This window comes from Atractosteus spatula, chromosome 4, assembly GCF_055471065.1.
Source record: "Atractosteus spatula isolate fAtrSpa1 chromosome 4, fAtrSpa1.hap1, whole genome shotgun sequence".
NCBI lineage: Eukaryota > Metazoa > Chordata > Actinopteri > Semionotiformes > Lepisosteidae > Atractosteus > Atractosteus spatula.
In genome coordinates this window covers 47,592,175-47,619,884 of record NC_142709.1, presented here as the reverse complement: position 1 = coordinate 47,619,884, position 27,710 = coordinate 47,592,175, and the positions used below count along the sequence as shown (strand labels likewise).

At 44.6% G+C, this 27,710-nt stretch overlaps 1 protein-coding gene across 1 annotated transcript; it reads right to left on the bottom strand.

The window, feature by feature from the left end:
* Nucleotides 1-504: 504 nt before the first annotated feature.
* On the bottom strand, nt 505-23,981 carry chd1l (chromodomain helicase DNA binding protein 1 like). The gene is made up of 23 exons (XM_088914407.1): nt 23,799-23,981; nt 19,929-20,041; nt 19,283-19,389; nt 18,701-18,812; nt 18,473-18,504; nt 17,688-17,769; nt 16,350-16,512; nt 14,963-15,118; nt 14,709-14,801; nt 13,972-14,068; nt 12,707-12,780; nt 10,587-10,697; nt 8,623-8,737; nt 7,866-8,019; nt 7,247-7,418; nt 6,644-6,789; nt 6,161-6,324; nt 4,993-5,189; nt 4,493-4,591; nt 3,220-3,290; nt 2,864-2,978; nt 2,161-2,269; nt 505-841 (listed from the first exon to the last, which is right to left on the bottom strand). The coding sequence occupies exons 1-23, from the start codon at nt 23,893-23,895 to the stop codon at nt 610-612; spliced, it is 2,811 nt and encodes a 936-aa protein (XP_088770533.1). The 5' UTR covers nt 23,896-23,981; the 3' UTR covers nt 505-609.
* Nucleotides 23,982-27,710: the final 3,729 nt, after the last annotated feature.

Here is a 27,710-nt window from a genome sequence, read left to right as displayed (position 1 = left end):
CAATCAGTTACGCTGTGCATGCCGGTGCAGAGAATTCGGGAAAAAAGGCCGCGAGGGTGCTTCACCTGCGTGTGGAATGGGCTCTCCACCTCAGCCACGATGTGTGTGACCTCAGCGCTCATCACCTCGTCTTCGCTGCCGCTGTACGTGTCCAGTTGTTAAGGAGGCTGAATCAAATAAAATGACCAGCCGCACTGCAACAAAAACTTAAAAGAAAAACATGAAAAGGACCGGAAATACCCATTTAATCAGGCTCTGTTCATCCGTTCCACTACGTATAAAAGACAGAGATTTGAAAACAAAGGCAGTTGATTTGCTAAGGATAAAGAAGACAACAGCAGTTCTTGCTGATTCTAATCCAGGAATATTTTTCCAAAAGGAATTAACCTTTTTACGCAATATTTTGTGGCTGTTAGCAAGACGCCTAGCTATGTTGTGGTTCATGACGCAAGAACATCCCTGCCTCAGCTATTAGATGACTAAGCTATTAGTGATTTGGGCAGAACAAGCCTCTATTGCACACTCTGAGTTCAGTACAGCAGGACCAATTCTTCTGCAGCTACAGTCCAAGGCATTGCTCGGTTTACTGTCAATTTACAACCTTAAACTTTAAAAAGGATATGTAACAAGGAATTGGCCCAGTCTCTTCCGATCTGAAGCGGCGATGTTGTAGAAGTACACCTGGACTCCACTCATGAATTCAGCCATGCTGGTAGAGCTCTGCGGGTCACTCTGAGCTGAGCTGCCCGCTGCCTCACTGCTCTCGGACAGACCACTCACACGAGATGCGCGGGCAGAGGCTGAGGACATCACGGAGGAGCCCTTCCTGGAATAATAATATCTGACAGCCAAGTCAAGGGCCAGGCCCAGGAAACCTAGATGGACACCACTAAGAGACTCACTCGAAAAAAAACAAACACCGACACAGGGAGTCTGAACCACTTACTGTACATACAGAAACATCATCAGCCTTCCTGAAATACAGCTTCAATATTGCATAAACTACACATTTCCCTATGAATCATCACTCTTGAATTCAAAGCCTGCCATGCCGAACACAAGAAGTCAAAGTTAACTTGAGAAAGTTTCTTCAGAGCCGAGAACATCATCATGCTAGTGGTTGTTTTTTTTTTTCTGGGTTACTCCTGCAATGTGTGGGCTGTTTCCAGACATTACATAGGTGCCCTGCCAAAATCAATGAAGAAAACAGTCTTTATACATCTTTTTTTTCAGTTTGAAAGTGTCTGGGTCATAAAAATCCTTTTAAATATAGTTTTGTCCTTGATCACAGACTCCATCTCGAAAAAACCGAATCCCCACAAAGCTGAAAATAGTCAACTCTAATATTACCTAAAACCACTATTTCTAAAACGGCTTTAGTCACATAAAAGTATTTGAAAATTCAACACCCTTGCTCCAGTTGCAGAAATACCAGCCTTTCCCATGAGATTTTGTCTCGAGGCTGGCAGGACTCACAGGTTCCGTCTGACAGCTGCTATTCTATATGAGCATAGTAATTCTGTGTTTTGTATTGTACGTACATTATCTCTTCATCACAACTTAAAATTTAAACATTTTAAGGCTTTGGCCTAAACCTAATTTAGGATATTATATACTTCATCAGTCACCACATTACTAAAATCTTGTTGCTCTGGCATCAGTCCAAGGTAAAGATTCAGATACATTCTTGGACAAAGGAATTTCCTATACTGACAGGATCAAAGAACAAAACATTTTTAGACCTGAACAGAGACGACTAGGAGAGGACCTCATTCAAGCACTCACAATCGTCAAAAGCTCTGCCAAAATGAACCCCATGGATATCTTCAGAATTAACTGCAGAACATGAACCCAAGGGCACGAGCAGAAACTATAGAGAAGTCCAGGGAAAAGTGAGTATGGCAGTCAGTGCTTTGCACAAAAGGTTGTGGGAGTTTGGAGCAAGCTACACAGACAATGTTGTTGAAGCCAATACCCTGTTGACTTTTAAAAACGATACCATGGCTTCTTGGACCTATTAGTTACTAATTACCTAGGGGACTAGACAGGCGTAATACCCTCCAATTTGTAGCAGCTGTTCCCTGCTTTCTCCTTGATTACAAAGCATAGGCAGCCTGTCTATGCATCGTTATTGTACAGATTACCTGGCACCAAGGATACATGTAGGTGGGAATACTCCGGGAGGCCAGGTGCTTGCGGATCAGCCTCTCTGTGCCGTACCAGTTAAACCCTTTGGTGGAGTGTCCGATTCGTGGCAGGTGCACACTTGCTAAGAAAGAAGAGAGACCAACCTGTCATGAATCCTTTATTCCTTAAGGTTCAATCTTTGATCCACGTCACTGCATGCACTAGTCACAAGGCAACTGGCAGCCACAGCTACACGAAGTCAGTCAGTAAGCTCAGTGAAAAACATACTTCAAACACCTGTGCTCGTCAAGATTTAAAAACACAAATTTCCATCGTAAAAGAAGCCTGTAATGTAAATTCTGTCCAAATGTCTCTTTCTTAATTTTAACATTTTTATCTACTTGTAAAAAAAATGACCGATTTGCCAACTAACACTCTGTTTCAGTGCACTCCCACGTTTTGGTTTCCCAACACCAAAACGAACATCTCAGAACAGCCTTTTTTTAAACGATTTAATCAATTTGTGGACTAGCCAGCATTTAAAACAGCACCACCCTGCTGAAAGTATAGCATGGTGGTGCAGTATAGCACATAAGAGACGGAATCTCTGTCCAGCTAATCTGCTTCAGTAGCCTGGCGCTTTGAAAATTCCCCTTGAGGGTCGCCTACAGTCAGAACTCCTGCCTTTTCCATCTACTTTTAGCTCCCTCCCGTCCTGAAATCCTGACCTGGTTACCTTTCTTCCTCTTGGCCACCCTGTAGATCTTTTTCAGGCCCTCTTCCAGAGCCGTGAGCTTGATCCCGGACAAGCTGTTGGAGCGATCGCGGTGTTGTGCCACTATCAGTGCCAGCTGAGAAACAAACCACACCGGCCAATGAACAGGACATCGCAAATCCCCCGGAAAATTACAATAAAGGCTGCGAGCGTTTCGGGGAAAGCATACTGATCTCAGAGCTGAAAGAGACCAGATTTCATCCACTTTGGGGAAAAACAGATGATCTGGTTTCAGTTTTTGGTACAAACTTAAGGACACTGAACACCGTGGTAATAATGCCTCCATTAATTTTCCCAGAGAGGGACTGAGTACTTACTAGGTCTTGCCCGTCCATCCTGGACTCTTTGTCATCAATGGGGAACAACAGCACACTACCGAGATCCAAGTCTGCAATAAAAAAACAATTTTAAATCTCAAGGTCAAGGTACTCTTCTCACATAGTTCAGAGATTTTGTCTTCGTAAAGACACATTAAGAAATGAATGTCATATAAAATTGAAAGAATATACCTGTATATTGTCCTGTTTTTAAATGTGTTTCTGTCATAATTTCTCTCCATCAGTAGTATTTCACAGCTCAACAGTGTTATGTTGTTTAGGGGCTTCTGCCATCAATCCATCTTCTTTCAAACTGGGGTCATGGGGGAGCCTCTCTCAGCAAGCAATGGGTGCAAGGCGGGGTACACCCTGGGTGGGACGCCAGTCCATCACAGGGCTCACACAGACACAAACACACATGCACGCACACCAGGGCCAATTTTTCCAGAACCCAATCAATCTATCGAAGAACCAAGAGGAATCCCATGAACATGGGGAGAACGTACAAACTCCGTGCATATAGCACTCAATGTCCGAAATCGAACCCTGCACCGTGAGGCAGCACTGCTTACCACTGCAACACCATGCTGTCCGACTTGTCCCATGTGAAGGGTAACAGAAGGATGAGTGCAGAAAGGCTCGTTCTGCTATGTGTGTGCAGACCATCACAGAGTGGGTCACACAGCCCGTTCTGCAGGGTGGTCTGCTTGGGCTCAGTGTAACAATAACGCCCAAGTCAGCATGAGGACAAAACTGAGGAACAGGTGGTGGTTTTGTTTTCCTGTGCCACAGGGAAAGCAAATAGTCTATTACCTCTGAACACTACAAGAAAATTACCTCCTCTGGTCACTTTTAAAGGGAAGTTTCCATATATATCCAAACTACAACAGAATTGTATATAATTGTATATACAGCATATAATTAAATACCTTAATAATCCCCACTAAAAGCCATGTTATTTGTGGTTTATACTTTCTTAAAAAAATATTAGCGGTAAAAAAGTATGACCACATCATGGTAATTAGTGACTGTTAATAACTGGATGAGGAGACCAGCTCCCCTCCGAAACAGGTCAGTAGCTCTCTGGTTACTGCTTCCCACATTATCTCTGGTCCTTACCGTGAGTGCAGATTTAGCCCAGATTGCACATGAGTGAAATTTATTATACCGCCAGAAGCAAGAGCCTGCAGTTTTTGAAGTCCGAACTACACTGTACTGCAGTGCACTGGGAGGCTTGGGTCTATCCCTGCAATTGGATGAGGCGTCTGGTTACCTTTCATCTTGCCAGCTAGCTCATACTTCCTGCGGGGCTCATCTGACCGCACCTCCAGCGCTGTGAACAGTCCGCCTCTGCCCCAGTGCCCAGAGTCATCTGACACACAAGACACACACACAGGAGGAGTACAGTGAGAGAGCATCCGCTGCAATAGAACCCACAATCCCACCTGACACACACAGGAGGAGCGCAGTGAAAGAGCATCCACTGCAACACAACCCACAACCCCACCTCACACACACACAGGAGGAGTGCAGTGAGAGAGCATCCACTGCAACACAACCCATAATCCCACCTGACACACACACAGGAGAAGCATTGAGAGCACATCCACTGCAACACAACCCACAATCCCACCTCACACACACAGGAGAAGCATTGAGAGCACATTCACTGAACTGTGAGACTAGTTACAACATATCTGCAGGAGCTAGAAGCTGATGGCAGGAGGGCTACCATGTTGGAGCAGGGTGTCCCTGCCCTGACCCCTTCCGTACCCACGCAGTGCACGATGATGGCGTCCTCCCGGGCAGCCTCAGGGTGAGTCACATCCCCCAGCACGTAGCGAAGCCCGGTGTGCTCCGAGTCTGTGGAGGCCAGGCTCACATCGTCTTCCTCCCCGCCCTCCTCTTCCTCGCTGTCCTCCGAGGGCACGCACAGAGAGCGGTACCCTCTGGACTCCCACCATGCCATCCTGGACGTGGGCACAAAGCACAGGAACTGAAGACAGGTGAACTCAGAGGGGACACGGCAGACTGTCATCTCCAGCGCATGTCAAAACGGTATCAAACCTGCTCAACAGGTTAGAGGTGTACTTGCATATTTATCTTTCTATATCATCCCCGAACCAACTTGGGAGAGATCCAATACTTTTTTGGGAATTTGGAATGAACATTTTTTACTTTATACCCACTCAGTTTGTAACTGTAAATTGTTTTAGGACTTGGCTCTTCATCTTTAATCATACACCTGAACAGATACAAAGGAAGTCGTTTTCAGTGGGTGTCAGTGTATCAGCATTTAGCAGACGTTTCACAGAAAGCCTTCTGAAGTTTATTGAAATTAAGCTGCAAATCAGTCACAATAAAGAGGGGAATATAATATAATTTAATACTATGGTGGGTATGAGAGTTATGCACTGCGTGACCAATATTATTAATACCGATGGAGAAAAGAGTGGAACCTAGGATGTAACCTTGAGGAACTACCTCAATGAACAGAAGAGGTTGTGAAATCTCTCAGATTTTACACACTGCATGATTACAAACCATCATTTCTGAAACCATCCAAGGGAGTTCATATCAAGACTAGTACAGCACATCTCTTTCAGAAGAATGGTGAATCCACATGATCAAAGCTTAAGATAAACCTATAGAGTAAGAACCAGAAGTAGGTTTTTGTTGAGAGCCATTTCAGTATCGCTGAGAACATTTAAAGCTGCTGTAATAAACCATTCCGAGAACAGCCCTGAAAACCAAACAGCAGATCAGACAGAATATAATTACTGTCTACAAAACAACACAACTGGCCCTTTTTTCCCTGATTTTAGATAGGCAAGGCAATATGACTATACTGTAGCTATAGAGCAGAGTCTGATATACCGCTCCCTTTCAGATCTAAGACAGGCTTCCATTGTGCTGTGATTTCAGAAGGCGGCGGCCTTACTTCTTCTTGTGCTGCTGCTCCTCCCTCTGCCGTTGTCTCTCCTCCCGCAGCTTGGCCCTCTTGGCCGCGGCCTCCTTCCTCCTCTGCCGCCTCTGCTCCAGCTCTTCCTCGCTCAGCACCCTCTTCCTGCGGAGCGGAGCCCCCAGGGGGCAGGAGAGGAGGACCTGCAGGTTGGCAGTGGACTCAAGAGACGCACGGAGCAGCCAGGCTTGCCAGGCCCTAGGCTCCAGAGCAACGTCTCTTGGACTTCTCTAACCTCTGGGATCACAAAACAAAGGCGTACACAAGTCTAGCAGGGGCCCTGACTTCCCATGTTCTTCTGGGTGTGTGAAAGCCCCTGAAAGTATTACCACAGATGCTCTCCATGCCTCATACAGGGATAAGAGCTTCTCTTTCTGTTTAGCAGTCGTGACCGCTACGTTCTACATCATGAGCGATATGCCTCGTGCTCTCCAAAGAGAGCAAGAGGGCCAAGCATCTTACACTGGATTTGTTCCGGAGAGCTCGTCCTTCTGTCCCTGCCTTCTCCATCAGAGCCCTCTGCAGGTCCAGCAGCTGCTCAAAGCTCCTCTTGTCCTCTGTGCTAGGGTCCTTGGAGTAGTCCTTGCCTTCATATAGATACATGTGTGCTGGAAAGAGGAACAGTAGTAGTCAAAGAAGCAGCGCACAAACTACTGTTTTTTGCTTCTCTACAACTAAAATGCAACGAGTCCGCTGCAGTGCAGAGTGTGATAGGTTGACTTGCTATGGTTATTTTATGCATCTCATGTTGCGTCACGTTTTCAGGATAGCAGCAGTACTGCAGAGGCAAATCAGTACTTTTAAACCTGGAGGCATGGAGAGCCCTGCCAAATACTTTAGATTTTTTCAAACTACCTCCAAGCCCCTGGCATAACCTTCATTCCTGTTGGACTGTCTGTGTTGGGTGCCGCAGATGGAGCTTCTGATTGCATCTGCTCTGTTTTGGGCTCTGTGTTGTGTTTTCTCCTTGCTAGGGTTGCTTATTTCAGTAGAGCACAGCGCCTCCGTACAACCAGCAGAACAGCCGAAAACACACAAAAATGGAACAATTTCATTAACACCTACTCTGACCCTCGATATCGGAGCTCTCGTCCTCACGAGGGAGGGCAGGATCCCCGTCCGTCACCCACTGGCCCCGCTGGGTCTGTCCCAGGATCATCCCCAGGTCCACGTCCTGCATGGAGCTCTCCTCCGACGAGAGGAGCTTGTCCACTCCAAATTTGAGGATCTCGCTCAGCTGCCGGGGACAGATCCGCCCACAGCACGCAGGAAGATAGAGCACACAGGTCACCGACACATGCTACTCCAGTCTGACCTGCTGCTGAGCACTCAGGCTTCTCAGAAAACAAGGAGAAATTTCAACCGAAACAAAAAAAACAAAACTACTCACGCCTGGCTTAGTGGAATTACTCATATAAAACCTGTTTCTCTGCACATAAGATGTGAACTGCACAACATTTAAAAGAAATGCATATTAACAAACACATTTATTTATAGCGTCATCCAGTTTGGACTGCAACACATAAATGCGGTTCAAACACTGTCAGGTGAGATGTTCTTGTTACATGCGCATTAAGAACAAGACGTTCCCAATTTTAGATGACTGTTTTTAAAACTCCTGCCTGAAGAGAGAGCTCCTGAGGGTACGCTCACTTCCAGGGCTGTGCTCAGAGAGCACTGTTACCTGGAGACCTGCTGAGGCGGCTTCTGCCTGCTCCAGCAGAGAGAACTGCCCTCCCTCGATCACCGTGCTGGTGAGCTGCAGCTTGGAGGCGGCGCGCCGGTACACAATCTCCTCCACTGTGTCTCTCCCAAGCAGGCGGACTATTTTCACTGGCCTGCCAAAGTCCAGAGGAAAATATACCAGAGAATGAGACTACATACAGTATAATCACATGCTTTTCAGCTAAGCGCTATACTAAAGTGACACTTTACCAAAAACGTTGAAGGAGTGTGGAACAAGCTACCAAGGTATGTTGTCAAAGCTGATACCCAGGTTTCTTTTAAGAATGAGATCTGTATGTAATGAACTACTATCAAGCAGACTTGCTTGAAAAAATGTGCTCTTGCTTGTAACTCTTCTTATGTTTCAGTCTGCCATCTTCAGTCTGCCATCTTCAAGAATCAACTGGACTAAAGCTTCATAGAGTCATGTAGCAATATAATATTAACTATAAGCATTTATATGAAGCATACACAATAAGAAAATTGAATTGTCATTGAGTTGTCTTTTGGGGCTTGCTCTCCTTTTCTTCCAGTCTGGCTCCTCTCCCTCCTGCACTGCTACAACTGCAAAGCACCAATGCCAACCGCTGCGCCACCATACCACCCGTTTGAAAGTTCAGTGGCAAGGAAATGGAAACACACGTACTTCCCATACAAGACGAGAGACGGAGATGAAGGAGGAAATGAGGGAAGCAAGCAGAGTTTGTTGCTGGTACCTTGTCTGTCCAATCCTGTGGGCGCGGGCCGCAGCCTGCAGGTCATTCTGGGGGTTGAAGTCGCTGTCCACAAAGATCACCGTGTCCGCGGCCGTCAGGTTCATCCCCACTCCCCCTGGGGAAAACCCTCACTTTTAGCCCAGTCTTGGGAAACATATCTGCCCCCCCTTCCCAAGAGTGGTTTACTTGTTCATTTCTACTGAGCAAAGTCAATGTTCCACTCATTCCGGCTCAACTAAACACCAAAAGACAGGAAGAAGAAAAACAGATTCATTTCCACAACTACAAACTTTTGCTGCTTTCAGTTTAAAACATTTTCCAGAATACTTCACAGTGCAAATAAAGACAACAACCATGAACAAAGAGTGTCTAGTGTCAAAATGTAATGGGGGGGGAAGGGTACAGCTGGTCTCACACAAAGGATTTTGTCTCACACACATGGGAACACAAAGACAAAATTGCAAATCTTGTTGCGAATGGTCCTAGATTGCAGACTGGGTCAGAAACAATCCTGTACAGCAGGAAAGTCAATCTGTCCAGCCATGCCCTGAACAAACCAGTTGGCGCCAGATGAGATCATTGCATCAATCAGCTACAAAAAAAAAACAACTTACGTGGAAATGCTGAATGGCTTCCTCTTGTTTGTAAATGTTCTGAGAACTGTGAACGATGCTCTGTTGTTTTAGCAATTGAACTGGCTCAAAATAAATCCATCCATTTTCCTACCATGTTAGCCAATACAGAGCCGCAGAGGAGCCAGAGCCTGTCCTGGCAGACAACAGACACAAGGCAGGATACACCCAGGGCAGGACACCAGTCCATCGCAGGGCAGACACACACACTCACACCAGAGACAAATATCCCAGGAGCCAATTTACCTACCAGCATGTCTTTGGAGTGTGGGAGGAAACTGGAGCACCTGGAGAAATCCCATGCAAACATGGGGAGAACATAAAAACTCCATACAGATAGCACCCCAGGAATTGAACCCAGGGGCCCAGAGCTCCGAGGCAGATATACTAACCACTACCCCGCTGTGACTCAAAATACTGTGTAATACAAATGTGAGAACCTGCTGGATGATTAAGGGAATTTTATATTGCCAGAAGAAAGAAAGGAGGTTTGTCAGTCTTTGTAACCGGGAATCTTTGCTTTAAGAGTGTTATAATGCTAGCACCAGGTGAATTATTATACACAAGAGTATTATTTTTCCAGGTAACAGTGCTTGCTCAGGCAGCGAGCAATAGGAGCTACAGCTGGCAGTACCAAATGACTTGACAGCTTGACTCCCAGTCTGTCTGGAGACTAAAGCAGACAGGTTTGTTTAGTGACAGTAAGGGTCCTGAGTCGCCCATCAAAAGACCTTTGTCTGCAAATAAGGATGACTAACGATTTCAGTCTCAACAAGTCAAGTGGCTTCGGAAACCTGATGGGTTTTTACCTGTTAACAGAAATACAGATCGTATTGTGAGCCTCTTACTCACTCTCTCTGTGTGACTACTCCCTCCACGCCCAGCCATGCCCTAGTGCCAGAAGGAGGATGGGGTTTTCAAACCCTCGTGCTCCTGCATTCGGCTATTTCAAAATGGGAACCAATAAAAAAATAAAGACTGCTTTCTGCAAAACACAATCCTGTCGTAATCACACCGCAAGTCAGCTCGAAGTAAGGAAAGTTCAAGCAGCACGGGTTTTTCAAATGAAGTTTCCATTAATCGTGAACCAAGCAAAACTGATCTGTATGCCCTAAAGCACGATTCTTTGCCTGGATACGAGAGACAGCCTTTCCTCTCCTGCGCTGGGGGTTGGTGGAGACCTCTCAGCAGGGATTCCAGACTGCTGCACTCACTTGCTTCTGAAATCCAGCGGTGGAATTTCACACAGCTTAAAACACGCAGCCTGCAGTGCATCGCGAGTGCCTTTTCATATACAGTGCTGCTGAGGCGAAAACGCAGAGTAAAACTTACCAGCCTTGGTGCTCAGGAGGAACACAAACACGTCCTGGTGGCTGAAGCTCTTGATGGCGAGGTTACGCTCCTCTCCGCGCACGGACCCGTCCAACCGCTCGTAACTGTAGCCTGTAGGGAGCGGGGAGAGACAGCAGCGTCACGATGGCAAGCACCCTCAACACACACAGAGAGTGGAAACTCACGCTCTCTGACCGCTGCTTGGTCAGCCTCTGTTTCACTATTCAGGCAAGAACAGAAAGGAATTCCTCTGCACCTAGCAGACAAAGAAGCCAACACCACTTTTAATCAATCAATTAATTTATCAATTAATCAATCAGTTATTCAACCAAGGGCCTCACGGACTGAGCTTTTAGTTCTCATCTTTAAGCATAACAAGGTCATTACTAAAAGGTTCTGGCAGCCCACACACAATTTGGTTAGATGTATTAACATAGACAGAGAAATGAGCCAGTTCTTGGCATCATAAAAGGTATTAAGTCAAAGTTTTTGCCCACCATACAGAAGGGAATAGACACTTGAGGCCGCTGAATGGTTTTTCCTCTGCAGATATATTTTGCAATTCAATCATTGAGCTGCCCTCACCACCACACCAGAGAACTGGCTTTATACAGTATATATCACAGGGTCATTTGTGCGGTGCACTGTCTGTGCATGCTCTGCTCAATCAGAGCTGTATGCACACGCACAATTTCCACATTTCCAGTCTATCAGGTGTCGCCACAGGAAGATGAAGCAGACAGTGGAATCAGATATCTGACAAACAGATACAATCTCTACTTCTCTTGAAATCGAAGCCATTCTCCTTAATCAAAGCTCTGAGCCTTTAAGCTGTCAAAGTGGACCTTTAAGTTCTAACAACGTTACAATTCGCCTGAATTTTATTTTCCATACAAGAGGCAACCCGTTTGTGCACGTTCCATGAGAAGCACAGAAGATGATTCCCAGCATATTCTTGTTAAAAAGCCATGCTGGACACACAATATCATGAGAATGTCTTTTATAAGCCGTTAAATAGGCAGTTGGTTAATTATTTGTGCTATTTCCATATTCTGTTCTTGGTTTGAATGGTCGAGAACGTAATTAGTTGTGTATAGAGTAGGGAAGACAGGGGGATACTGACTCAACACCACTGCTAATCAAAGCCTAAACCTTCTTCAACATCAGTGCCAAGGGCAGGGATACAGTATATCCTCGCTGTAATAAGTACCTTGCTTTCTGTCAACTAAAGTTTTTTGGTGAAAAAGTTTGTGTTCAGACAAGTCTAGAAAAACTTTAATTTCAATACATTTCATTAGTTACCACCCACACATGTGATGGTGCTGTCAAAATTGGGGAAAAAAGAGGTAGAGGGGGCACTAGGGTGAGTCTGTTAGAAGTTGCCACCAAGTCAATGCAACAGAGATCTCTCTGATGAGATAATTCTGGATTGATCCCTTCTCTTAGGGATGCTTAGGAAACAGTAGAGGGCCTACTGCTGGCAGCCCTTCACTTCAGAAAAATCCCAGAGCATCAGAAAATGGGAAAAACCGGCTACAACCCAATATTGTAAGAAGATTATTTGATTAATCTCAAATAAGTGGGAAGAGAGTGTAAGCCATCAGCTGGTGATGTGGTTCTGCCTTATCCTGCATTTACTTGTTTCCTGTTTACTGTCTGCGACTCTGTAGGATCACTGAGTGCAATGCACTGACACAGTCTCCTGCAGGGTGTCCCTGTGTCAATGGCACAGAACAGTACTTTGGGTCTTTGAACTTGCTACTAGCAATACTGGCTGCTGCTGTAGTGATGTAGTGTAGTGTAGTGAATCCCATAGTGATTTTAGCGAGCTGCTGCAGTCTATAAGGAATGTGTAAGGTCCTGATTTACAGTGTGTTGCAGACGTCAGCTCTGCCTGTTGAGTTACACTATATATCTACGTGCATTGAGATCTGAACCAGTTGGACAGAAAAGCAGAGATGATCTTTTTTTTTTTACATTTGCAATCTGGAACAGCTGCAAATGCAGGCTTGACAGGGACCCGTGTCAAAGCAGAGAACAGGATTGTGCTGCTACGACTAGGTGCCGAGTGAGGGGCCGATGAAGGAGCTGCACTGCGGAGCTCCTGCAATCCTCCGTACCTCTGTACTCCATGTAGTCCTGCAGGATGTCCAGCATCCGTGTCATCTGAGAGAACAGCAGCACTCGATGGCTCCTGGCAACCACCAAAACACCACAACACGTGAGACGAACAAACATAACCAAATCAGAGTCCATTCAGCCCCCGTACCTTGCTTTGCTGCTGGAACCTAATTGATCTGACAACCTCCCCAAGCTATTTCTTTGAAAGATGTCGGTGTATCAGCTTCGACAGCACGGCTGCGTAACTGGTTTCAGACCCCCACTTGTATCCTTGTTTGGAGTGCCATTGTTCGCTCTGAAAAAAGCCCGCTGTGCTGACTCTGTCAGTGTCTTTGAGGATATGGACGACTTTAAATATTCAGTGCACTTAGGCTGTTTCTACGCTGTCTGGGGAACTTTTTTTGGTTAAAATATGATAGTAGTGCCAAGTTTAATATGGTTGAACCATTTGCGATATTTTATCACCTTCTGTCTGATTTTAGAAGTATGGCATTTAACTGCTCTTTACATCAAAACTAAATCAGTTGAATGTACAGGATGTTTCAAAATGGATGATAACATGATACTTCCATCACCAAGGCCCAAAAGGAACAAAAAAAAAATAGTGTTACCCACACTGACCATCTCAATCCAATCAACAAAACATTTCTGGTTCAAATTCAATAAAACAGTATGAATAAATGTGACCCCCACATTTTCTAGGCTTATGTATGAGAAATATAAGTTTACACAATATCAGAATTTAAAAAAAGTTTTACAAGTATTTGGTGTTCTGTATCATACTCCTAGACCATTTTAAAATGAAAATTAAGTTTGATACACACTACTCCTTCAACTGCTTCCTTCAGTGCTACAAAACAATTTGAAAATTACGTTGTCAATTCTCTCATAAAGCTCCCAGCTCGCAATCTCTGCTAACCATCTGTCACTTTAACCTGACCGGCACATGAAAGCATTAAGATCATGACAATAAAAACATAAATACCCAGGAAGCAAACAGCTTATGATGGTAAAGATGATAACAATGGGCTCTGGCATGAACTCGTGCACTGCGTGTGTAAAAGTTGAAGAATTTTGGCAGCTATTCATCTACGGTTATTGTTTCTTTTCTATCTGGACCATCAGAACTTTTTGTTTTTTCCTAATGCTTTTTAAAGAGATTCTCTCCTGCATGGAAACTGCTTTTCATTTCCAGTACTCTGTGAAGTGGACACGCGCCTGGAAAGGCGCTATATGAAAAGAATCGGCACGACGGGAGGCAGACCTGTGGTGCAGGAAGGCCAGCATGCTGTCCAGGAGGTGCAGCTTCCCGCTGGCCTCGATGAGGTGGTCTCCCATCTCAAAAGGCTCCGGCTCCACCCCTGGGTACCAGGAGGAGAACCACACTTTTCCGTGAGCTCATGCGTGTGACCTTAAACGTTCCATCTCTGCCAATCGACCTCACCATTTGAAACAACAGCTCGCAATCACATCCCCGTTTTACCTTTGAAACACTCTCTCCCTTGCGAATTTTAACAGACGTCCTAAATCGCATTTAACTGAAACAGTACAAGCTGAGGCAGGAAACTGGAAAACTATAGCAGGGTCATCAGAGAAGCTCATCATCGTCATCATCATCACATCACTTTCAGGAACTGCTTATCCAATTCAGGGTCACAGTGGCCCAGAACCTATCCCAGGAAGCAATGGGCACAAAGGGTAGATACAACCTGGAGGGGACGCCAGTTTAACGCAGGGCACACACAGACACAAACATGCACACACTCACATCAGGGCCAATTTTCCCAGAAGCAAATGAACCAGGAACACCCAGAAGAAATCCATTAAAACTAGGGGAGAACATGCAGTCTCCACACAGATAGCACCCCTGGAATTGAACACAGTACCCAATCGCCGGGGCACCCCAAAAGAAGCTTATGCAAAATGATACTGACAATAAAGGACACAAGTCACTGTCTTTAAGGATGAAGGATGGTCCAAGCACTGGGAAGGAGCTCTTACCATCAAATAAGTATGGGTGGTTGACACACTTCCTCAGCTGCATGAGTATGTTCAATAGCCTGGTCTTGCTTCCCTGTTTGTTCTCAAATGCATCTGTAAATAAACAAACATGCCAATCTATCACTACTGATTTTACTGCAACTTTGAATTCTATATTATTAATACAGTTTCCTTGTTTTTAAAGCTGGCAGTGCCACTAATACTACTGCTCCTCCTCCTGTTACTGGAAGGTCAGGAACATGCAGTGAGCTTACCCAGGTCTCTGGTGAGGATGGCCTTGTAGTACTTCTTCTGGAGAGCTGACATGCCATGATAGACTACAACCTCAGTCTTCTTGGGCAACTCTGCAGCCACCTCTGCTTTGACTCTGCGCAGCAGGAAAGGCTGCAGGACACTGTGCAGTTCACCAGCTATGATGGGAGGCGACAGAACATTGTCACTGCACTGACATAATCATACACTGAACACACAATAACTGCACTGATATCATCACACACACTGCATGCTCAGTCACTGTGCTGATATGATCACACACACTTCACTGACATCATCATACACTGCACGCTCAGTCACTGCACTGACATCATCATACACTGCACGCTCAGTCACTGCACTGACATCATCATACACTGCACGCTCAGTCACTGCATTGACGTCATCACACACTGCACGCTCAGTCACTGCATTGACATCATCACACACTGCACGCTCAGTCACTGCACTGACGTCATCACACTGCACGCTCAGTCACTGCACTGACGTCATCACAATTGCACGCTCAGTCACTGCATTGACGTCATCACACACTGCACGCTCAGTCACTGCATTGATGTCATCACACACTGCACGCTCAGTCACTGCACTGACATCATCACACACTGCACGCTCAGTCACTGCACTGACGTCATCACACTCCATGCTCAGTCACTGCACTGACGTCATCACACACTGCACGCTCAGTCACTGCTCTGATGTCATCACACACTGCACGCTCAGTCACTGCACTGACGTCATCACACACTGCACGCTCAGTCACTGCACTGACGTCATCACACACTGCATGCTCAGTCACTGCACTGACGTCATCACACACTGCACGCTCAGTCACTGCACTGACGTCACTATACACTGCACACTCACCGTACCGCCATCATACCAAATTCAGTAAGTCTCTTTACATCTCCACCAAAAAAAAACTGGAAAACAACAAATAATTGATCTAGTCTGAGCAAATAAATTGAACAGTTTTGTTAGCGCCAAAGACCTTAGATAGAGAGAAAACCAAACTACACCCGTTGCTCATCACTGCAGTTAACACCAAGAGCAGAAGAAAACAGTAAGAGTCCTCCAAACTGCAACTAAAACAGTCAAAATCAGCACCATCATTTTCACTAGAGGACTGTCTGGTCAGCAGAAATTACTCGGGGGTCACAATGAAACTACGAGCGAGGGCTCTGAGAGTGGGGTCCCTGGCTCCCCTAAAACGACAGCAGGATACAGCTCCCAGAACCGCAGGCCAGGGAGATACCGGCTCCGTGGGTGAAAGGTTTGCCTGGGGGATACTGGAGGTACTGTGCCTGCTGTGTGTGCTCCGTGATGCGCTCGGAAAGTCCCACGTGTGGAGAGGCAGGGACGCCGTACCAAGCTCGGGCTGGGACTGCACTGGTGAGTAGGTACTGATGAAGGAGTCCACCTCATCTCGGGGGAAGATACTGGGCTGGATGAAGCTGAGCAGGGAGTAGACCTCCTGCAGGCTGTTCTGGATGGGGGTCCCGGTCAGGAGCAGACGAAACCCTAACGAAAACTGGAAGCACACGGGACACAGAGACAGACCTATTTATCTCACTTTCGCAAGCTGGAGACTGCTGCCTTACACAGACAGGAGACATGCCGAATCAAGACTCTCCCATCACACGAGAGCTAACAAACTGTTTCTGAACATGTCTAAAGCACACAGGGAGCAACTGCATGAAGGCAAGTTTTTGCATCAGAGCAAAATTTGCTCCAGTTATTTTAGCTCCAAAAGAGCGCCACGTAAAAACGTCTTAACGTAAAAAAAAGTATATTTTACTTAAATATGAATTCACTTTGAATTAAAAACAAATAATATAAAATAGTCTGATGATAATCAGAACATAATTGAAGATAAGGCAATTGTATTTTTAACAATAGCTATCTTTCAAACAGAATTTCTTTCTTTCAATTAGTTCAGTAGAGTAATTGACCACTATAATGGATGATATGTTATAATTTCAATACATAGAATCTATTCAAGATCAGCAGACTCTCTGTCCTAATGACACAAATACATCCAAGTCTTAGCTGATGTGTAGGAACAAGTACTAGGTTTATTCCATGCTGAAAAAAAGAAGAAAGAGAACACAACGTTTCGGCCGTGGAGCCTTCTTCAGGTGTCACTGATGTGTGCTGACAAGTACAGACTCAGTGAGAAAAGAGATAATGTGAGTCACTCTTTCAGCAATTTCAGTGCATCCAAGTACTCTTTGCTGTACTGTTGCAGTGGATTTTTTAACAACCTGCAGACAGCATGACCGCAAGACAGATGTTCAGTATTTTGTGGCTTATGTAAAAAGAGCATTTTCATTAGAGTCCTCAACTTTGCCTGCAAATCGCAACAAACACAAATGCTCAAATACAACTCAAAAGCATTTTAAAAATCGCAGTGAATGCACAAATCTGTTCCAGGAGATACTTTGGAAGATGGACTGGATTGGTACGCCCTTTGGATTGGACCTGCTCAAGAGGTACCAGCATGTACTTATCTCGAAATAGATTTGGATCAGACCAGTTATCAGATCAAGAGACCAGACAGGTGTGAATTTCGAAAGCAGGTTTCACTAGAAGAGGCTGTCGCGTTTATATCACATCAGGGATCGCGGGGCTTCATGGGATCGGCGTTACTGAAACAGCCCAGGCGCACAAGCGACCTGAAGGGGCGGGGGGGCGGCTCATAGGCACCTCGGACAGGGTTCTGTGCAGTAAAGAGTTCTGGTTCTTCAGCCTGTGGGCCTCGTCCACAACAAGCACCCTCCACTGCCACCTGCAAAAGCAAAAAGCATGGCCTTCAGTCGCCAGCCCTCTGTCCCCGGCCTCTATCAACCGAAGAGCAGGCAAAAGATTCTGTGATGCAGTGATTGCATTGTGGTGCTCCTCTGCTCGTGAAGTGGCCCTTGCAGAGCATTATCCAGTTAGAGCTCTGGAAAGCGCACAGGCTAACAGTTCATTTTGTCTTTTACACTAGAATCAGAGCACTTTCATTCCTGCTTCTGCCAAGGCAAGCTGGCAGGACGCAGAACAGTCCTTTCCTGAGGCAGCAAGTGTGAAGCAGACACAGACAGCAAAGCAGAAGCACAAAGACGGGTTTGCGTTGGCAGTTATTACATATTACAATTTAATATGTCTTTAGTCTGCAAACTTGCAACTATATCGTTTGCTGTGACAGTTGTTAGTGAGCAAAAGCACTATAAGAAGCTGAAGTTTTCCATATCGCACAGGTTTTCAAAGTTTTACCAGCTGTAGGGAGATCACGGGCAAATAAATACCATATGAGAAACTAATGTTAAAAATGTTTTTCTCCATTAAAGTAATTAATTGAAGAACTAGCACTTCATAAACTTCACATTCCTCCACCTGCTATGCAGAGGGAGAGACATTTTCCATGCTGTGACAGCAGTGTGCAGGGAGGCTAGCTCTGTCACTGGGGGAGAGCTGTGCTACCTGCGACGCAGAGACGGCACACTCACCTTTTCATGAACGAGGCATCTTTGAGACAAATCTGCAAACAAAAGACAGTTACAACTGCTGTGACAATAAAGGACCAGATAGAAAAAGGTTTTATGAACATGCAGAAAAAATACACAGATCATGGGCCTTTATCTACCTGAACACCCATCTTCTATTGTCTAATAATGGTCTAATGACCCCCTGTTCATCTTGTCCTACATACCCCTTGAGGTCTGCCAGGTCCTCACCTCGTAGGTAGTGAGCAGTACGTGGAACTGCTTGTTCCTCAGATCCTTCTGCAGCTCAGCTCTTGTCTCCTTATTTCCAGAGTAACAAACCACAGACAGGCTTGGGGCAAATCTAAAGCAATAGACAGGCAAGGCTCTTTCATTCTCAGCACAAACAATGGGTTAATGCCAAAAGCAGAAAGGATGACTTAGCATTAATATGGGGGGTTAGCACTATTGAGCAATTCAGTCATTCTAAATTAAACAATTCTAATGACAATAAATATAATTAAATAATTCACCAAATTCACACAAGTCTTCACAAAAACAGGAGATAACAAGCTTCAAGCATTTAATTAAACAAGGGGTGAAGCAACACTGGCGTGCAGCAGGGTGATACACAGAGCTGGCATGCAGCAGGGCGATACACAGAGCTGCCGTGCAGCAGGGCGATACACAGAGCTGCCGTGCAGCAGGGCGATACACAGAGCTGGCGCAAGGACAGACTGAGCTACAGTAAAATGTCAATGGGTTTGTTAATTCAAAATGCGGTGACTTTTAAAAGGCAGTCTCAGGTGTTCGGTAGTGACAGTATGTGCTCACCTTTGCAGCTCCTCCGTCCAGTTGGTCATCACGGACAGCGGGCTCAGAACCAGAAAAGGACCTTGATCTTTCTTTGCCCCGGATACATACAGCAGCAGGGAGATAGTCTGAACATGTACAGCAAGACAGAGAGGATTATATTTCTGTCTGATGGCTGAGCCAGTCCCAAAGACAGGCCTGGTGAACCAAAAGACAGACCATTCACCCTACAGAGCCAGGCTGAACCGATAAACTAACGGACATCCAGAATTGACTCGTCAGGCTCTGTGTTCCTGCATTGCCTAGGAAGTGCAAAACCTGCTAACTACTGAAGCCCTGGAAAAGCTTGATAGGATTTTAATCCTCAGTCATCAGAGAAAAGCCCACATTAGCCCAGAATTCACCAGGTGTGCTGGGCTGACCAGTTGAACGCTTTATGGAGCTTCCCAGGAAACAAACATGGTCACTGAAAAGATTATTGAGCGCAGATTCCTTTTTCCAATTTCTACATACTGTTCCGAATTACTACAGTGTACAGTTTTAGCTTCTGGAGAGCATACTACTATGATGCCAACCACTAATACTAATGCTTACTGTTACTCCTATGACTGTAACTCATCCCAATAGAACAACACTGGTTAACACAGATAAGAGAGTCATCACACACTTGGCAGGTTTTTCCCAGGCCCATCTCGTCCCCAAGGATACAGCCTTGCTGATTCTTCAGGCATTGAGTCAGCCAGCCCACGCCAGCCAGCTGGTAGGACCTCAGCTTGATCCCTGAGAGGAGAAAGGCTGCCATTAGCTCCGCCAATTAACATGGAAACCTTTTTACTACAGATGTTGTTTCTCTTTAAAACTGTACTGCTTCTATGCTCCTTTAATCATGTGCAACTCATACAGAAGCCGATTGAATTAAAATGCTTAAGGTTAAAAGTTACCATTAATAATAATTCCTTCCATCTTTATAGCACATCAACCACTGAAGTGCACCCCCTACCTGGATAACGCCCAGCAGTTCAGGTACAGAAGCGAGTGAAATTGCTTCCTCTGTTGAATGAAGCAGGTAAGTTAGGGAGGCCACACTGTCCAGGTCCAAAGGAAAATTTAACCAGGACACTCTTAAATCTCACAAACAGTGCCATGGGATCTTTATTGACCAAGCAGTCAAGTCTCTCACTGGATAAACAGCACCTGCTACAGCCAAGTGTCCTTGGTCACCATACTGTGGCACTGGATTGAAAATCCTAATCCACAGAGAACGGCGCCACCTACTGGTTCACAAACACCACTTACAACAGAGCCCTGCAAACTAATCCTGGGGAGCCCCAATACAAGTAAACAAGAAGACAACGTCTTTATGTTACTGATGCATTAAACTCCGAGTCTGTTCAATTAAAAGACCTTTTGTCCTTGAGACCTGAAGAATACATAAGTGTTGGGTTCCAAATGATCACTAAGTCACATGTTATATTGATCAAAATGAAATTGTTCAATATCTTTGAAAATTGGTTGATTTAATGGTGACTCTCAAAACCTGCTGGATTTAGGTCCCCTGGGATCTTTACAGATATCCCACCCAAAAGCTATCCCGGCCCAGCCTTTCTTAGCTTCCAAGATCTGAGGAATCAGACAACAGGGCAGTGATTTATCTGAAATGCTGCGCACGTACAGTTGTAGATAAATTGTGTGCCATTATTATTTCTTTTTACCATCTCACAATTGGCACTTCTGTGTGAATTAGAGCATCGTTTTGCAGAAGCATTATTCACTCTTGTTATCTCTATCATTAAAGGGGCAATCAGTTTTATGTTTCAACTTTGAGCATGGATGGAAACATCACACACACATTTGAAAAACAAAAACTGGCAGGTTTCTAAATTCTGGGTACTTTGGGGGCAAGTTTTGGTTGGGTAAATCCCTTAATTTGGCCTTCTTAGACATCTCCAAGTACTCCGGTGAGGGGAGACCTTACAGACCAGTTCATTTTCCTGTGTCTCACACCCTTGTTTGTACCCTAATTTAAAATAATTTGAGCTGTTGCTAGGACACAACAGAAGCTGGTGCCAACTCTGTGAGCTCTCCATTAACTCTGAAATAAATTGTGAGTCACGCAAGAATTGCCAACAGATCAGGTGTATAACCCATATGTAAGAATGGTATCCATCCAGCTCTGTGAAGCTGGCCCCCCTACAAATAGCACAAACAATAAAAGCCAGGGCATTCGCTTGTGCTCTTTCTGGTGCTGGTTTGTGCCTTTGAAAGTTGCATTTGTGCTGTTTTCATTTCTGAGATACAGTACTGTTTTTTTTCAGGGATGTGATGTCACTCAGCTCCCCCTCTAGAACACAGGAGGAGAACCAAATTGGTCTAACTGTTAGTGCTCCATTTGTGGCTGGTCTGTGCTGTTGAAAGCAAAATCTGAGGTACCTTTGTACCTTCGTACCTTCGGGGGTGATGTGACTTTTGTTGTCATTGGAAGGGGGCTGAAAACAGGTGGAAAACAGACACTATTTTCAACTGCACAAACCGACACAGACAACTAGTGGGCTTCAATGTCTGTGCTGGTCACAGGGGTCCGATTTAAGAGAGCTGATCCATCCATCTACAGGAGAGGATGGGAATGCAGGGGCCTTGTGGTAAGACTTGTGGCCTTCTGACTCTGTCTTGAGGGGCTGAAGAGGATAACCTTGGAATCACGTGACCCTGCTGTACTCCTCCCAAGCAGAAAAACTCGCAGCTGGGGTGGGCGGCACCTCCAATTACACTGAAGGAACCAGCTCCACTCTTGTGGAAACACAGGCAATTCCAGGATGAGTTAAAATCCCTTCTGATGAGTCACAGACAATATGGCTGTGTTGAGAGTGACAGGCCAATATCTCCCTGGGGGGGCTTATGAGGCCCGAGCTAATGGACAAAAAATGAAGGGAAGAAAATACTGTGAAATACAGATGTATTTCAAGTCCAGTTCTATAATAAGCGCCAAGACCACTTACTCCAGCTAGCCCAACCCCAACTATCACTATGGAACTTTTTATAAACCACATCTAGGCTACCTGACACCCCTGTGAGAATGTGCCACTCACCCTTAACCAATTATCTAATTAATTCACTAATCCACCATAGGTGAATCTATATACATGTGATTAAGGGCCTAAGGACCTCTAGTCACAGGTCAACTGAAATTAATGCATCGAGCCAGCTGGCCTGCCACACTGAGTTACAAGAAACCATAATAACATGTAGGGTGGCGTGGGGGCGCTTCACGGTTCTGGGGCCCTTGGTTCAATTCCTGGGGTGCTGTCTGTGTGGAGTTTGTATGTTCTCCCCATGTGTGTATGTGCCCTTTGATGGACTGGTGTCCTGTATGTGCCTTGTGCTTGTTGCTTGCCGGGATAGACTCCAGCTCTCCCCACAAGCCTGTGGTGGATGAATTGGTTAGAAAATGGATGGATATATGAGAAAATGGGAACGAGGAGGAGCAATTCGCAATTCTATAAAGTAACCCGGCTCAATCGTTAAAAAGGCATGCTGACTGTCAAATCCGATGTGCAGTCCTCCTAGGTCCTGAGGACTCCAGTCTTTTCTGGTGGCTGTTCCAGTAGCTTTATAATCCCAGGCAGCTTTCCATTTTAAAATGTGCTTTCATTTCTTATACGTGCTTAATTTTATTTTTTAAATAAAAAAGAAACGTAATTGGGATCATCAACCCTGTCTCCCTTCTTCAGGTGTGCAGCATTAAATACAGTATATCCAACCAGACCTCCGCAGATGGAAAACCTAGCAATTTGGGGAATGTGTATATATTCATTCCCGCCTGTTTCTGCTTCTCAGACACCGTTTAGCTTTTAACGTCCCTTTATTCAAAAATAAAGGAAAGTATGTCAAACAGCAAGAAAGGTGTTTAAGGTCCTCTACACTGACGTTATTTAACCAGTGCCGTAGAAGAGAGGTGTTCTTGAAACACAGGACTAACCAAAGTAACAAGTTAACCAGAAGTCTAAACAAGCAAGCAGATCACTTCAAGGTATCAATGAGCCCTCGAAACTATACAGTACATAAGCTGGAAAGAAGGCTTCAGTGTAGTGAAAAAGGCAGCAAGCTTTTTGGAAATGGGATACAGTATTATAAATACTAAAACGCTTGGGAGGGCACACAAAACGCTTAGAAGTGCAGATAAGAGTTTTAGATTTGGATTTTTAAATAACAATAGTAAGTTAAAAATTATGTTGTTGCTACGTTCTGTCAGCCGATTTATTGTCACATTGTTTTACCCTTCGTCTCATGCAAACTTCCCTGTGCAGTCGGACTCCGCCTATCACTGAAAAAGCTTACGTACAAGATGCATTTGCCAAATGAAAATTGGACACGGCTTCATTCATATTCCAGAACTGGTTAGATTCAATCAGTTATTTAAGACACTTCGTGCATTTGAAAAGTCGTCTCGAGGTTTCGGTTACTTTCCGTGTTTATTTTGTTGGGCATATCTTTGCGTTATCAACACGTTCACAGCACTATAACTGCCACAGCAACCAACCTGTCAGGCCCCATTGCCTCAGGTTCTTCTCCTGTACGGCCCACTCGGGATCCTTCTGCGGGATATTTTGTTTGATAGTGTGGAGAAAGTTTGACATGACTATAGGTTTGTTTTTCCTGCACCAGTAGGAACTGCAAACAGTGGCGCCAATGTTTCAGTTCAGCGCTACTTCCGGGAACTCCTGGCCGGGATGGTGCAGCCGCTACGATGTCCCAGTAGATGGCGCCAGAGTCACACCGCTGCTTCCCTCATGAAACCGTCCGCGGCGCTGCGAATTAGCTTCACCAATACTTCAGTTTTATTTAACAGAGACATTCCAAAGCGCTTTAAAAGCACCTACAGTACCTAACAGCTAATTTACATCTTTAGTCCCTGGGCAGGACATGATTAACAAGATACAAGACGTAGAAAAAAAACATACAAAACATACCAGGAATTCAAGATATATCGTGTATTAAATTGAAAAGGGATATTACACGTGGCATAATGCACACAAATAATAAGTGTTACATTAATAAATATGTCGGAAGTTGACAGACATCAGACGATTAATGATTATAGGAGTGATTTGCTTTAAGCCATGATTTCATTTTAGTTTTATACGTATTAAACGCATGATTTTCTAACTTCAGCCTGGAGTATAATTATGACAAAAGCCCTCTGGCATTCGTAACTAATGTAACTAGTAGTACGTAGCACTTTGGCATTAGTAACTAATTGGTAACTAGTGCCTTTTGTAACTTCTAAAACGCTTAAGAAAATAATTGTGCGAGACAGACTTTGCACGTGAGGAGAGGTAGTACAGTGAATATCATGATTTGTTATTAAATACTCCGGCGTTTGCTTTTGAAGCACTTGTCTCTAAAGCCTTTCATGTAGCTGATCTATCCTACATGTTGGGATAGTTAAGTGTTTTATGAGAGAATTCTAATTCTCCACAAAGATTGTTAACACTATCTTTACATTCCGCTAAATGTATTTTTCAGACTGGATAGTTTATATTCCCTAAAAGCAGAAACATAAAGCACAGTTCGTCCTCTTATATAAACATTTCGCTCTGCGCACATAATCCCAGCAGGTGTTTATTCTGAGGAATAAATATCGGATTTATCAAGCAATATTTATATACTGTAACTACTCGTTTTCTCTCCATTGAATGTAAAAATCGCGTTTTGTCTCTAAAAGCCATATCTCCAAAATATATTTAAAATTAATGTTTGTTTTCTGACTGTGTATTATCTGGATACAGTATTATACTGTAAGTACTAAAACACTTGGGAGAGCACACAAAACGTTTACAAGTGCAGATAATAGTTTGATTTTTTGTGTAACAATAGTAAGTAACAAATGATGCTGTTGCTACGTTCTGCCTACCGATTTAGTTTTTAATAGTTATGTTTTACCATTGTTTCATTGACTAATGAAATACCGGCCTGATGAGACGAATTAAGCAGGAACCGGAGACGGGATTCGTATTTTAGGCGCAGTAAACCATTGAGTCGGTCCCTGTCACTCTCTTGAAGTAAACCCCAACAAAATCCAGAAACCATGTCCAAGTGCCAGAGACCCCTGCAACCTCAGATGATAATTCTCCCATTAAAACCATTGGAATCAGTACAGAACTGGAGTTACTGTGGAGTCGGTTATGTACTTGCATCCGCTTGCCAAATACTGATTTGGCGGCTGAGAGCTCGTGTTTTATTATCCACGTGTGAAAACAACAGAATGACACTTACCGTGAATGTGATTACTATTACATTTTTAAGATGCTAAAAATATTATGGCGATATAATTGCCTGCCTTTTTAAAATTTCATGTTGCACAGTGAAAATAAGTGTTATTTCGTTGGCGCATTCTGTGTGGAAAATCCATTTTCTCAGCGATGGGCTACTATTAGGTTGCCAGTGGCTTGCACATGCGGTAGAAGGGGCGCCCCAAACTCTTCAGAAGGGGGTTTAATTAGGTAATTGCTAACCGTGAATTTTGAAGTAATGGTCCATGATACATCAATTTAGTTTGACCGTTCCCCTCTCCCGGAAAAACAAACATCGTCCCCCTCCACCATATCTCATCTTCCCGATAATATTTTAATTGCATGATTGCATTTAGACATTAGGTGTCTGCGAAGCATTCTTTAAAGATTGTTGCAGCACAGGGTTCATTACCAACAGTTTTGTAAAGCTCCGAGGGAGCACACGAGAAATACTATGTGCTTCATGTAAGCTAATACTTAAAGGGGGTTATTGGACGACCAGGAGAGAAGGTCTTAGTTCACTGCTAACGTAAAAGAGCCTGTTGTCAGCTTCCATGTCGTTTCAGGAGAACGTGTACGAAATCAAACATGGCGTCCTCTCACACATCTGCTGTCAGTCCCAGCTCTATCGAGGAGCTGCCTGGCCATGTTGTCCCACGCTCTCAAGTGGGGTGTAGAGGCAAGAGAAACTAAGCGACCCCCTTTTCCGGGGGGATTTAAAGGGGAACTGCAGTCCCAATTTCTCACACCGGTTATTAAATCTCGGTATCAAAGTAAATTCATTGACGTTATAGGAACCAATTACACATTTCGGATTAAGTACAAAATCGGGATCTTGGTGAAATTACTGTAAATCGCCTGCAAACGTGCATTTCAGTGCCTCACGAACTGCGACGTGATGTGGCCCTTCCTGCTCACTATTCACTGCAATGACCAATGTAATATGATGTACGAGCGAATAAAGACTGGTTGTTCACCACAGAAATGTCCCAACGTGATCAGCATGCAGAATTAACAAATAAGTAGTATTTGTCGGCAAAGCCGTCTCGAAGTCGAAAGCAACGTCTCTATTGGATTAAAAGCAATGTATTCACGAGCATGTCATCGGGCTGAAACACGTCAACCGAAGTTTCGTTGCTTTCGTTCTGAATCCCTGAACATGGCGCTGCGCGTACCTGAAATTGAATCTATTTTGTGACGTAAATGGGAAGGTTTACAAGTCACTGTGTCCATTTGACTTTTATTGCGGTTTAAAATGAGCTCACCAGTGCTGGATTCTTACTAGCCCCGAAATCTGAAAACAGAGTTGCGGTTCCCCCCCTTTAAATGCGGAGCACCAGGTGAATGAACAGACAGGCCTAAGCGAGGCTGGAATTGAAACCTTAGAACTCGAAGCCAGCAGTGCCAACCACCTCACCACCACAAGTGTGTCAGTGAAAAAGACCCACAAGAAGAACACAGGGCACAGCCCGCAGCCCTGAGCCCCCAGTTCAGGAGTCTGTGAAGAGCTCCAGCTGCAGGTCATTGCTGTCCCTGACAGAACAGTGGTTTTACTGACACGGACACTTCAGAGGCAAACATGATAATTTTATTTCTTATTTACAGCAGACCAGGTTAAGAGTTCACAGACATTTTCAACTAAGAGGAAAACTAATATATTTACAGCTCATTAAAACAAAAGACGGCTCAACAAGCATCATTCAAAATCATTTTCACAATCTTTCTGTTAAACCTAGGGTTTGTGCGCCAATGGCTCATGAGCACACACACATCAAGTGTTAATTGCACAGGCGGTTTCTTTTCTTGAGCAAAAAGGAGAGAATGTTGAGAAGGCCTCTGGCTTCTTCCTGTTTCCAAGAACTTTTTTTTCCTTATTTTTCTCTCCGAAACGCAAATTTATCTTATTTTCAGCATAAGTGTGAAGTTTGAATGTTTCACGTTTAAGCCCCCACAAAAGGCCTCAGCCATTCAGGGTTCTCTCCCGCAGTTTATCTCTCTGAGGAAAAACAAATGAAAAGCATTATCTAGTACTGGCACAGAATCTACTCTGTCATTTATTTTGCACTCCTCGGGACGGATGTACTGTAGAGCAATAAGTGAAGCCATGTTTCTTTATTCCTTGTAAAGACGAAAACAAAACGAGATCAACGAGTCTCTCC